Raw genomic sequence first — 13,694 nt, forward strand, 5'->3', positions numbered from 1 at the left:
CACAGGTATCATTTGTATAACATTCTGTTCTCAACTATTTTAATCTTAGACTATTTTCACAATCTAAAACTCAGACTACATACTGTAGAAACCACAGACATTTTGAGACCAAGCAAGATTATACTATGCAGGCTGGTAAGAGAGAAGGCAGATAATGAGAGACCATGGCATTTATTTTTTCTTTTATTCATCTTCAACTGGAAATTTTTCACCTGTGCGGCTCAATTGCCTGCATTCTCACAGAAGCCAGCAAAAAAGCAGAAAAATATTGGGGAGGAAATTATGTATCCTTTCTACAATCAGCCTCTTTCTTCCCATTTCAAAATCTGACTAGGCTGATGTTGTCTTTTAAACAAATGTGAAAGAAGAAATATGGAACTCTATTTAATGTGGATTTTCAATCCATAGCCATGTGCTCATATTTGTTTCCTATTTCAAGATTGTAGAAGAGGTATTATTGCTCATATAAGAAAAGTGTATCAGTTACTTCCTAGGCTTATAAAAAGCAAACTATCTTTGGCAAAATCATTCACACTTCCCAAGAGTTAAAAAATAAGAGTTGAGAAATGAGCAGCTGGTACTTCATAAAGCCAATAAAGGAGAGAAGTGAAATGTAAAAAACAGAAATAAAGAATATTATAGATCAATATTCTCCTACTGAACTAAGCAATATTCCATTTTACAATACCTTAAAGTCTAACTGGTTCTATCTCTCTAATATCTCCAAGTTCCAAGTATCTATTTAAACCTCCAGCAATATTCATAACTTAGTCATAAATCACTTTTAAAGATACTCTTGTCTTGAAAGGTATGCCATAGCTTAAAAATAAGGTGTTGTAGTATCAGAAAAAGAAAATAGGAAATCAGAGGAAAGGTGAGTTGTTATTTTAAAAGTTACATGCTACCTAATTCCACTCTTGTGGTATTAGCACTGTTAATGAGACACTGCCATTTTTCCCAGCAAGTCATTTTCATTATTAATGAAGCTACCCTTACAAAATACATTGCAGGTTTAATTATCATTGGAAATGTAATAAATCACAAAGTGAATTGGACAATAGACTATTACTGTAAAGTGACATTTGCTATATGATTGCATTGTGTGATCCTTATCAAACTGGAAGAGAGCACTTTTCAATGAAGTCACTTCCATGACACAACTGTAACACAAGTAGGATATATGCTAAATCTACCTGCAGTTCAAGCTATAGCCAGTGTACCAAGTGAGAGGCCTCTCAAAAGCAATAGTTATCCCTACTGCTATCATAATACAGAGATCTAGTTAATATGTATTTCACATGACATGGAAACACTCCTGGCAGATCTATATATTCTTAGTGTCAACTGACACTTACTTGAGGAACTTCCTTATAATGCAGAAGCATCTGTGTGGACTCCATACCTTATGGATGTGTATGTTAAGCGCTGAGAGCCAGTTTGGTGTAGTGATTAAGGCACCAAGCTAGAACCTGGGAGACTGAATTCTAGTCCTGCCTTAGGCATGAAGCCAGCTGGGTGGTTTTGAGCCAGTCACTCTCTTTCAACCCTAAGAAGAAGGCAATAGCAAGTCACTTCCAAAAATGTTGCCAAGAAAATTGCAAGGACTTATCCAGACAATCTCCAGGAATCAAGACTGACTTGAAGAAACAAACAAAAGCCCCTGTAAGCACTGGCCACATGCTAACCAAGTGATCTTGACTCACAAGTAGATGAAGTACAAACTGTCGTACCTTTTATTTATTGTGTACACTTCTAAAGGGAAATCATAATGAAGGATTGATGTGGGGCTGAGTTTTGAAATTAAGTTGACACTTTCATTGACATATGCCCTGTGAAAAAGTCCATATTTATTTGTCCTACGTATCTTTAGCTTTTTCATTAAAACAAAACAGAACCCATTTTCTGGAGACTTGCAGCCCACGGTTTTCCAGTCTCACACTAATCCCTCTTTCTCTGTTTCATCAATGCATCTAAGGAAGCAAATAGTTTCTGATGCTTATGTTATCTGATTAGACCACAGATGGGTCTCTCAAATTCTGGTTTCTGAAGCTTAAGAACAGCCTTCCTCCATGGGCTTGCAGCACAACAAACTCAAGTCTACCTGAGACAAGCATCAGCACAGAGGATCTTCTCAGGTGGCTGCTCTGCTGGCAACCTCAAGGCATTGTACATGAAAGGTTGCCATCATTTTGAAAAACAGTGGGCATTTTGTGAAAAAAAAAAGTAATGTAGTTTCAACTGTGACTTCAAAGATAAAGGAGCACAGAAATGTTTCTGAACCAATTTATTTATCTCAATGCCATAACACAATAGAATTGGCAGTGCTGTGAACGTATTAACAAAATATTAGCAGTATCACTAGCATATGACTGAAGTAAATGGATGTTATACTGAAATGTCTAGTCCTCAAGTATCTTTCTCAGCCACTTTAGTTATTTTGGTTAATTTGTACAGACAGCTTAAAATGAAGTATTTATTAGTGCTTGAGAAGGTGTTTTCAGTGTGATAGCTTGGAGAATTGTTTCCTGGCCAGATTTCAGAGGCCCAGTTAGAATTTCAACATCTTTGCATGCTTACTTATTTTATGTTTATTCTGTCTTTATTTTTGGTCAGCTCAAGGGGAAAGGTCCCCTGTGCAAGCACCGAGTCATGTCTGACCCTTTGGGGGGATGCTGCTTTTGCAATGTTATTCTTGGCAGACTGTAGCGGGGTGGTTTGCCATTGCCTTCCCCAGTCGTCGCCTTCCCCAGCAAGCTGGGTACTCATTTTACCGACCTCAGAAGGATGGAAGGCTGAGTCGACCTGAGCCGGCTACCCGAGAATCCAGCTTCCGCTGGGATCAAACTCAGGTCTTGGGGAGAGTTTCCATTGCAATGCTGCCACCTACCACTCTGCACCACATGAGGCTCTTCAAAAACTGGCTCTTACTACACGAATAATTCTTGCTGCCAAAATTCAATAATTAAATAAAATTCATTTTATTTATGTATATGTTTAAAGAAAAATCAGTTGAATTATTTTTGAAGCTAGTAAATGTGAAAACTGGGACACTGTCCTGCACTATGGGGTTCTGCCAGTTTATAGGAGGCACAGGATATAACTGATACCATGTTGCATGAGTAGACAATGTACATCTTAGCCTCCCACAGAATTACCCAGGTTAAGAGAAGTTAATTTCTTAAAAACACCTGTTTGCTTTGTTTATGGAAAAAGAAGAACTGCCTATCCTGAAACTACCAGATTTGGCCTGCCAAAATCCAGAGGACCAGAGGATGGCAGTGTAGAGTTATTTCTGTACCTGGATTTCGGCAGCCAAGATGTGGTAGCCATGGCATGTTGTCAGAGAACACAGCAAAGTCATAATATAAATACAGAGGGACCTGGATATTAATGTTCAGGTTGACATAAAGACACGTCAAATCCTTAAAATGGCTGGCCTAGGACAAAAAGACTTTTCAACTAGAAAAATACCTAACTCTGGGCCTGACACAGGGCCAAATAACATCCTTAACCAGAGTGAGATTTGAGCTCCTCAATTCTATTGTAAAATATGGGTGATTTCATCAAGTACCTTATTCAGAGAAGATGCATATCTGTGGTGCACTAGAGGACATCACTCGTATTCTCTTTGACTGCCAACTATATGCTTCAGCTAGAGCACAGCATTTAACATCACTAATTGGCAGGACAGTCCATTGGGACCCCATCAACAGGTGGTCTTACCTCCTGCAAGGTACAGGAACAAAAGGGGACTAAGAAGGACTGCCAAAGCCATCCAACGGACAGCTTCCTCTTAGATCAAAGTGGGGTCAACTGCCAAGGGGATGATCTTATCTGATTATTTCATTGAATATCTTTATAGATGTTGATAAACTGTGTTATTTTACCCTATTTTATTTGATACGGTCATATGACTAATCAATAAACAAACAAACAAAACAAACAAAATCATATAATTGTTTGATGCAGAAGTTATCTTGAGTTGATGAAAGAATCAATTGATCATAATCATAATTAAGCATTTAAGAACAAACATCATTGACTACACAGACATCTGTCTTGAGCAAAACTGTCTTAAGCAAAGCCTTGTTTTGCCCTGCAGAAGTTGACAGATTTATTGTTCATGGATTAATTGCCTCACACTACATGGCCTATAAAGACCTATCCCATTCTATAATTCTATGTTGAATGCACAGTGTCTATCTCTGTTATCATACTGAATAGTTAATTTACTGTCATCTGTTTTACCAAGTTTAATAAAAAGGAATTAAATTGCCTTTCAAATGCAGATGAGAAGACAGCATCTTTACCTTTCAGGTACATTCTATTATCATAAATAGTAAAATCCCCAGCAGTAATTCACCATGCAAAGAAGTCAAATATTACCGCATCTACGAATGATATGGTAATAATCATTTGGATCATTTGAATCATTGTGGTTGCACCCAAATATTCAGTAGAGAACATTATGTGACTTTTGTAACATCTTACTGCTTACTCAGCAGCACCATTACTTAACCCAGGAATAAGATATTCTGCCATAATTCAAAATGACTGAAAAAGCAAGGTTATGTTATAGGCAACTCAGCACTCCAGGCCCTATTATTTGTGTGCAGCACTAGCCACCTGTGTCTGCTGCTTGGGGCAACTTTTTTTTTTAGATATTTTTTTATCCCACCTTTATTATTTTTACAAATTACTCAAGGTGGGGAACTTACCTAATACTCCTCCTCTTATTTTCCCCACAACCACCCTGTGAGGGGAGTTGGGTTGAGAGAGAGGGACTGGCCCAAGGTCACCCAGCAGGCTTTCATGCCTAAGGTGGGACTGGAATTCCCAGTCTCCCGGTTTCTAGCCTGGTGCCTTAACCACTAGACCAAAGTGGTTCTGGTTTGTTGTGGTGCCTCTGTCATCTCATAATCCCTGAATTTATGATTTAAGACCAAGGAAATTTCAAAGGGGATTGATAATCACATTGTCCATTGATTGTAAAATTGTGTATTTATACCCTAAATGCCTCCAAAAATCTATATAATAAATGAATGGATAGCACAGTTAACCATCTTCAAGATCTTATATCACTTTGGACTGTCAATGTAATATTTCACTAAATGCAGTCATTGCAATGAACTACTGCTAGAAGCATCCAGTGATTCTTGCCATTAGTTTTAGCTTATGATACTGCCACTGCCATGAAGGAATGGCTGTAACAGATTGGGGCAGCCTACAAATTTCATAATATTATGATATATTATTCTTATTTGATTTTTATCCTGCCTTTCTAAGCCAAAAACAGTGTATATTACAACATGATTAAAGTACTTAAATATGAGTATATGTGTATGTATGATTATTTATAAATCATATGTTATGAGTTTCATCCTTCTTGTTCCTGTCTCTTAGATCGAATTGCACAGAATATAATTAAGTCCCATTTGGAGACGTGTCAGTATACAATGGAGGAACTACACCAGCTAGCCTGGCAAACCCACACATATGAAGAAATCAAAATATACCAGAGCAAGGTACAAAAATCCAATAAAATGTCTTGTTTCTTTCTTCCTTACCATAAAGAACCATTCTCTGCATTACCTATCTCAATTCATGACTACACCTACGGTGATTGCAAAATTGAATGATGATGTTTTAAAAGCGAGGCCAAACTTTCCAATCTCCACATAATTTTTTGTGCTAACCTGTTGTGTCTATCCCTTTGAATACCTACCCTCAGTTCTGTTTCTGCTTTTTATTTATGCACTGCGGGAAAAAAATCCTTCCCCTTATATTTCCTGAATTTAATTTACTGGATGATCTGAGATTCTAACATGATTTTTTCCCCCACAGTGCATATTTTATGTACATCTATCATCCCTTTCTTACTCACAAGAATAAAACGCCAAATACTACAACTCTTCCTTACTCTATAATAGAGTTGCCTCTTTCCCTTCTCTGAAAATAAACCCACTTCAAGCAGAGTGGGAGGAAAGATGTTTTCCAACAGTCCTAAAGCCCTGTCATATGGTTATGCCTTAAGTCATTCTATGAGTAGCTGAAAGCAGTTTTACTTATTTCTGTTACTACAAGATTTCTGTACACAGTTTGTATATTCATTACCATGTATTTAATCATGCAAGTTTCCAGATGAATGTGGACTTAGAACAATTAATGAAGTGTGCACTACTGAACATCTAATTCTCTGTTCTTTTGTGAGTTTCCATCAGTAATTTTCTCATTAGAGAAATATCAAAAGTGGATTCAGATAATTTGGTTGTGTTAAGAATCTGGCAGAAATAAGGTATGATCTGCATATTCTAAAACCCAGACTTGTTCTCATTGCATAGACCAAAAGTCATTCCTGGGTTTAATTAATGAGAGGTAATCCTAATGCAAGTCTTTTCTTGTTATGAGCCTCTAACAGTCTACCTTCCTAGAGAAAATGGTGATTGGAATCAAAGTCCTTGGAATCTATACATAATGACAGTAAAGCTGACACCTGAATTAAACAAAAGCGGGTGCCTATATAACATCCAAAGGGACAAATAATTTCATGATGATCATAATCTAAATCAAGGGTAGACAACTTTTATGGGGGTTGCCCATTTGGGAAATGAGAATATTTTTTTAAGTGACCGAGAGCCACAGTGAATGGGACAATGGCATTATGTTATGCAAGTGGGTAGGCAGAGCCAAGATTTTCCAACAGGATAGGTGTGGGAGTGAGTGTGTATGCATGGGAGGGGAACTGGGTTTTTATGAAACTCACCCAGATGCATTAAGCATTAGATCTTTGGCAATTTGCTACCAAATTTCAACAGCATAATCTCTGCCCATCCCTGATCTAAAGGACATTCTCACTTTGGTTTCCTTCTTTTTCATGTGATTTCTTCTTGAAGTCAAGAGAAGCATTATGGCAGCAGTGTGCAATCCAGATCACACATGCTATTCAATATGTAGTGGAGTTTGCAAAACGGATAACGGGCTTCATGGAACTCTGTCAAAATGATCAGATTCTACTTCTCAAATCAGGTTTGTGGAGGAGATTATAATAAAGTCTAAAATACTTAACAGTTTATCTAACATCAATATTTGATGAATAAAAGTAGAAGAACATGCAGGACCTTTTAGGCTCAGTAAAATTACAAATTCTTAACATCATTTCTTTTTCTATATCAGTATACAAAATAGAAAATTGCACAGTGACTGTCATGTGGAAACACCAACGGTATACAGTATGTTTAGCTTCATATAAATGTGATTGAAAGTATATATTAAACGATCATCATCACGTGAGACAGTTCAAAAAATTATGTGACTCAACATCCTGCCAGAATAGAGTTTACTCTATCATGTGTTACAACAGTCACCAAATATCAGCCACAATACTTCTATTGTGAGTACAGAGCTACAGAACTGGCTACACCATCTTGTTGGGATATTTCTGTGTAACACCTCAGGCCTTTTGTTATCATTCCAGGCTGCTTGGAAGTTGTTCTAGTGAGAATGTGTCGTGCCTTCAATCCACTCAACAACACCGTTTTGTTTGAAGGAAAATACGGAGGAATGCAAATGTTCAAGGCTTTGGGTAGGCAGGTTGTTTTGTTTACTCAAACTGAAGACTTTGTAAATAATTTGGATAAAGAACTACATTTCAGCTCGTCACCACTTGCAGAATTAGGGGAACAGGAATCACCTGCTAGATCCATTCTCTCAGATGAGTACTAAAATCCAGTTCCTATCAGAATCTTCTGCTTATCTCGCATATAATAGCAGTAAATCACAGCCTCTTATTTTTGAATCTCGGTTTATTCAATTTATAATTTTATATGCCTTTGCCATGCCATCTGGGGAAGCAGAACTGAATTCCATTTCATTACTAGATTTATTAGCCGCTACCAAATTATTAGAAAACATCACAGGCTGAAAAATCATACCAGGTTTGGAGAAGGTACGAGTTTGGAGTTTAGATCAACATAATATGGAGGAGTCTAAGGCTTTAGAGTGGGGGAGCCTAGGCATTCACATCAGGGGAAGAGGAGGGCAGGTTGATCAAACATGTGCCATAACATCATGGCGCAAACCCATGACTTCAGCTTTTATGTCTGACAGCAGGATACAAGTATGAAAGGACAGGGGATGTTTTGTGAGGTCACAAATTCTACCGTATTCAGAAAGATTTAAAAAGTGACTTCAGCCTTTTTCTAGACAGCTAACCTGAAAGGAGAAACTACTTCTATATAGATTATATTAGTTGAATGAGCACATTAGATTTATAATAAGAGCTTAAGTGACAGGTCACAATTTGCCTTCATAGCCTTAAGTGGTTCAGATATGTGAATTACTGGCAGCTCCATTACAAACCTGACTGATAACTGGTTCACTAAAGTTCCTCTTTCAGGTATTCTGTCTCTAAAGGTGAGGTGGGCATTTCAGATAGCAGTATGCAGAATTGACAGGCAAATGACACCACTGTTGTTCCCATAGTTGATGTGACTCCCTTGAATGGAGCAGGGACTGAGAGTGATTGAGCTGTTGATAGAGCTGAATGGAAGGCTAGATCTCTTCAACTATAAAGTACGCTGGTTGAACTGCACTGGAAATTGAAGCATGTGAGTGAGAGATCCATTCCCTGCTACTATCAAACCCATGCCCAGAAACTTCATGTAGTTGGGTAATAACTTGGCAGCAGTGCTTAACAGTTGAGCTGTACAAATCCTATACCAGAAAATATTTCCAGAACTTGATGTTGTTATCTGTGCTGCCTACAGGTTCTGATGACCTTGTGAATGAAGCATTTGACTTTGCAAAGAATTTATGTTCACTGCAGCTGACCGAGGAAGAAATTGCCTTGTTTTCATCTGCTGTTCTGATATCACCAGGTAGTTTTCTCCAGCTGATTTTCCTTTCTTACTCATCCTGTGTTCAAAGTCTACCACTGTCAGTCTTTCTCATCCTGTAGCTGCTATGCATGTCACCTATGTAGGCATATTAACTTAATCAAGGAAGGCTGAATGGATTTAATCTGCATCATTTCTGAGCCCCCACAGCTCTCACCTCTTGTAGCTCAGGAACCCTCAACATCCCTCACTGAGATGAGTGAACTGGACAGGTTGATTGTTACCTGGAGGAGGTGGTTTGCAAGTACCTCCTTTTCTTTGAAGAGTTCTTTAAATTCAATGTCCTTTAAATTTATAGATCAACTTCTCAATCATAAGTAAATTTATGTTCCTTTGGACTGGATGCCATTGCATGGCACAGCTATGGCATTAATAGGTTGTTCCATTTGGGAAGTGCATTGAGGATTTGTCTACAGCAAAATGGAAAGCCATCATTCATTTAATTCAAAGTAATTAGATTTTGATTTGAAACTGAAATAGCATACTTCCTCCACAAACTAGAGTTACTATATTGTTGAAAATTAAACCAATTACCACGAATCTTCTTTCCACCCACTAATGACTTATGTTTATGCTTATTTTAATTTTGTGTTATTTTGTTTGGCCAGATCGAGCTTGGCTCTTAGAACCAAGGAAGGTCCAGAAACTTCAGGAAAAGATTTATTTTGCACTTCAACATGTGATTCAGAAGAATCATCTTGATGATGAGACTTTGGCAAAGGTAGATCATCAATACAAACAGACATTCACAGAGAAGCCAATGTCTAGAGATACAACTATCCTAGGTTATTTGTTTTTCTCATTTGTAATTACAGTTTTCCCCAGTAAAGAAAACAATTACTCAGATGTAATGATTCCCAAACTTACTTGGAAATGCTTTGTCAATTACATCAAAGGAAAGAACAGGCCTGCAGGCATATAGACCTCCATGGGGAAGCTTGTTTAAGTAACAGCTTAATTTATACATAATACCCTAACTAGGTTTTGGGCCCAATTCTGGCAAAAGCTAGTTGTTCTTGGGACACTGTTCCCTGTCTCTAACAAGCCATTTCCCTTTAACTACTATAGTTGTGGAACTCCAGTAGATTCATGTGGAAGAGCAGGTGATGTAGCTGGAGATGTGTTGCTGGAATCCCTCTGAAGCACCATTGGAATCAAACCACAAATTGCAGGGGATCTTCTCTGCAAGGCCCTTCTCACTCCAATGCCCTCATTGGCTCTACACTACCAGAGGCAGTGTTTGATTGGTTATGCTCACTACTAAACTTTGGAGGGAAGGTTACTTTGAAAGGCTGCATGAAAGAGCAGCCTTGACTGCACTATAGGACATTCTTCTTCAGTGTGGCTACAACCTTGAGATTAGCTGGCAGGCTGAATAGCAGACAGGTATCAAGGAGGTGAGGAAAACAAAGAGGAAGAGGAGGAGATTTTGCAAAAAAAAAAAAAAAAAGAAAACACAAAGTATTGAAAGTTGAGTAGGCAGACTGTTGGCACAGCCAGGGAAGTGGGTCCCCAAAAGTCATCTTGCCTCTGGCTCCCCTCAGAACTGGTGATGTCATTGCTGCAATTTTTTTCCTGCTGAAATGGAAGCACACAAAGCTGCCCTCTAAGCAGTTGATCATGAGAGAGACAGACATTTACCATAAAATGAGATGTTTCAATCTGAGCTTTCATGCTTATTTTTCTCAAGTGTATTAATGCGGCCTTAACTGATTAACCTAATTGACAGGATGTCTGTCATAGAAGTTCTGATTTTGTCCTTATAGCAAGTCACTGTTTGTTTCCTAAAATTGATTTTAGCTACTTTTGTTCTCTATAATTTATCTGAGTGATTTGAACTTCTTTAAGCAGCATTTATTTTGTTTTATGAACTTTTTAATGCACCGTGTTAGCTTTAGTTTGCAAAGAAAAGCCAGCCATTTTAGTAAGCAGTACCAAATTAAATTCTACTGCAATGCTTTTAAAAGTAAAAAAAAAAGAATGATGTTGGAAGAGTTTGAAAGTATGCATTTATGCACCCTTTTATCTGGAATAAAATTTCTCTCGGTTTATATCTTTCTCTGTCTGCCTTCCAGTTAGTAGCCAAGATACCAACTATTACTGCACTTTGCAACCTGCATGGAGAAAAACTGCAGGTATTTAAACAATCTCATCCTGATATAGTGAACACACTTTTTCCTCCACTATACAAGGAACTGTTCAATCCAGATTCTACCACTGGTTGCAAGTGAAGGGAAAACTAAAGCTCCTGGAATGCATCACTGATCAGACAAAGGAATTGTTTTCATGAAGACTTTCTTTAAAATTTGTAACTACTGCAACACTAGGAATGTCCTGCACTTAATAGAATTATTTTTCACCGCTACAGTTTGAAGAATGTAAATATGCACTCCTGAGTGGAGCCTCTTTGGTTTCTCTTCTTTTAGTTAATTTTTCCTTTTCAATTTTTAACTGAGCAGAAAGTTGCAAGTATAGAATACTGGGTGTTATCTTTATTTTTTATTTTATTTTATTGGGGCTATGTTCTGGGAGACAACTGTTTATAGATGTTTACTGTAGATAAAAATGAAATCAGAGGAGTAATTTGCAATATTACTCTGTTTAGTCAAATATAATTTAAGGAAAATCCACTAAACTAGGCTTACCTATTTCTATGTTTTAGCTAGTTAAATGCATGTGGCAATTTATAGCTGTCTTGGAAACAGGCGTGTGTGTGTGTGTGTGTGTGTATGCAAAAAGTCATGGACTTTCCCTTTGTGTGTGCAGCATCAGTACATTGAGGGTTTCATACAGACTCAAAAATGCCCTGCTTTCCCTGAATTATTGGCACAAGAATGGTCAAAGCACATTTCAAAGCAGTAGAGTGAGTATCCCAAATCTTCCCCTATTGCTTTTTCTCTACTCAATCAGTATACAAAGGTGGTTGGGAACTGTCCATTACCCTATGTGTTAACTGGTGGGGGTGGGGGGAAGGGAAAGGCTGGGACATAGAAGCCCCATATGGATTCTCTGACACATGGGGAAGCTTCATGTCCTGTTTCTGTATGAGCAGTATGTATCAGGGAGGGCCAACGTTCATACTCCTGAAGCTGTTCTATCCTTCAGACTGTAGTCAGGGTCAGGAAAATATTTTTACACACCATTCAATCTTCTCTCCACTGTAAATTCTAATAAAACCAAATCATCTAGGGCATTATGTAGAAAATCCAAAAAGAGATGCAATATTAAATATCTCATATACAGAGAGACACAAAACTAGACATCTTTTGGAAAACAATTTTATTTTCCTCTTTGGATAAAATCGCAGGAAATGTTTTAACCAAGATTTTTTTCAAATTCGATACCACCACTGGAGAGAGGATAAAATTGCTTTATGAGTCAACTGTTAGCCATCCCTGAAATGTACCAAATACAATACACTTATATACATATATATGAGGAATGTACACACACACACACACACACGCACACTTGTAGCATAAAATGAAATCCCTATTTTTAAGGATGTTCTCCTGCATTTTTAAAATTCTCTTTGTAATGTATTAGGTTTATGTTGGGCAAGTAGGATTTTGCTCTGCCATCCATATATAATGGCAAGATGGTACCATTTCTGATCAATTTGTATATAATGTTTATGCGTACTCAGCCAGTGAATGAAAAGTCAGATTTGTGTAATTGGTGCCAAAGCCTTGTCTGGATAATTCAAATGGACAGAGAGAAAATTAATGGGAGATTTTTCTTTTCATCAATGATAGCGCTAAAGCCTACATTAAACATACTATTATTGGATATATTGCCAATAAAGTGTTTAAATTGCAGAGTACAACATACAACATCCCAAACAGTACATTTGTTTTGTGGACCAGATAATTTATTTTATTAGCCTTCCCTGAAACAAAAACAATTAGATGTTCAGTTTGCTCTGATAGCCTTCAAGGGCCAACAGAGCAGGTCCAGTGATATATAGCTTTGAAGAATGAAGTAAAAAGTCACAAGGCCATCCAGTCATCAGCTAGAATCTTTTGTGAGAGTGGAGACTTCCCATATGCATAGTCCTTATGTAAAGATACTCCAATATCCAGATCAACAGCTGTTTTCATTGGTTCGTTTCGTATCCAGAGCTCCGTTTGCTTAGTTTCTGTTCTGCAATAAAGCTGAAGAAGTAGATCAATGTTCAGATTTTTTTTTTCCTACTGATGATCCTCAGTTAAGAAGAAAACGGTTATTCTACAGAATTTTATCCACTAGCCCCAGGAGTCTTTGGAATTTTATTCTACCTTCCCCTGAGGATTATAAAGGTGGAAAATTTGCTCTATTACTCCTTTAGGATTGTGTGATTCTTCTGATTCTGCACACGTCATTGTTGAAGATCTTACAAAGAAAGAAGTTCTCCCATTCTCTCATAACTGGGCCTGCATTATTCCTCTGTCTCACCGTCTTGGAAACTTAGAGAACTATGGAATACTTCATTCTTTTGCATTCCACCTGCATTCAGATGTCTGCCACCCTGTAAAATCATTCTTTTTAGTTTTTGGCATTAACGTTCCTTGCGGATTACAGTGTTGACCACTATTCTTTTTAACTTGCACTATACACACAGTATTCTGCACTCCAGGTTTTCCTCTAGAAAATATATAACACAGCTGTGGTACAAGTACCATTTTTTTTAAAGTTATTCAACATCTCTACCTCTGATTTTCCAAACCAGAAGCACATTATCTTACAGTCCTCCTGAAGCTGTCCTTTCCTAAAGTGTTGATCCACTGAACTCTGAACAGTATAATGAGAGATAAGCAGACT

The 13,694-nt window shown here is 37.6% G+C and overlaps 1 protein-coding gene across 1 annotated transcript in view; it reads left to right on the top strand.

Annotated features, from left to right (window-relative positions):
• Positions 1-11,125, top strand: part of RORB (RAR related orphan receptor B) — a 48,621-nt gene extending 37,496 nt beyond the window's left edge. The window contains exons 4-9 of the mRNA XM_063296709.1: positions 5,404-5,525; positions 6,894-7,026; positions 7,475-7,582; positions 8,766-8,876; positions 9,503-9,615; positions 10,970-11,125. Of these exons, the coding sequence (XP_063152779.1) occupies positions 5,404-5,525; positions 6,894-7,026; positions 7,475-7,582; positions 8,766-8,876; positions 9,503-9,615; positions 10,970-11,125 (743 nt within the window). The remainder of the gene's footprint in view (positions 1-5,403; positions 5,526-6,893; positions 7,027-7,474; positions 7,583-8,765; positions 8,877-9,502; positions 9,616-10,969) is intronic.
• The last annotated feature ends 2,569 nt before the right edge of the window (positions 11,126-13,694 follow it).

This window comes from Candoia aspera, chromosome 2 (assembly GCF_035149785.1).
Source record: "Candoia aspera isolate rCanAsp1 chromosome 2, rCanAsp1.hap2, whole genome shotgun sequence".
In the NCBI taxonomy this organism is placed as follows: Eukaryota; Metazoa; Chordata; class Lepidosauria; order Squamata; family Boidae; genus Candoia; species Candoia aspera.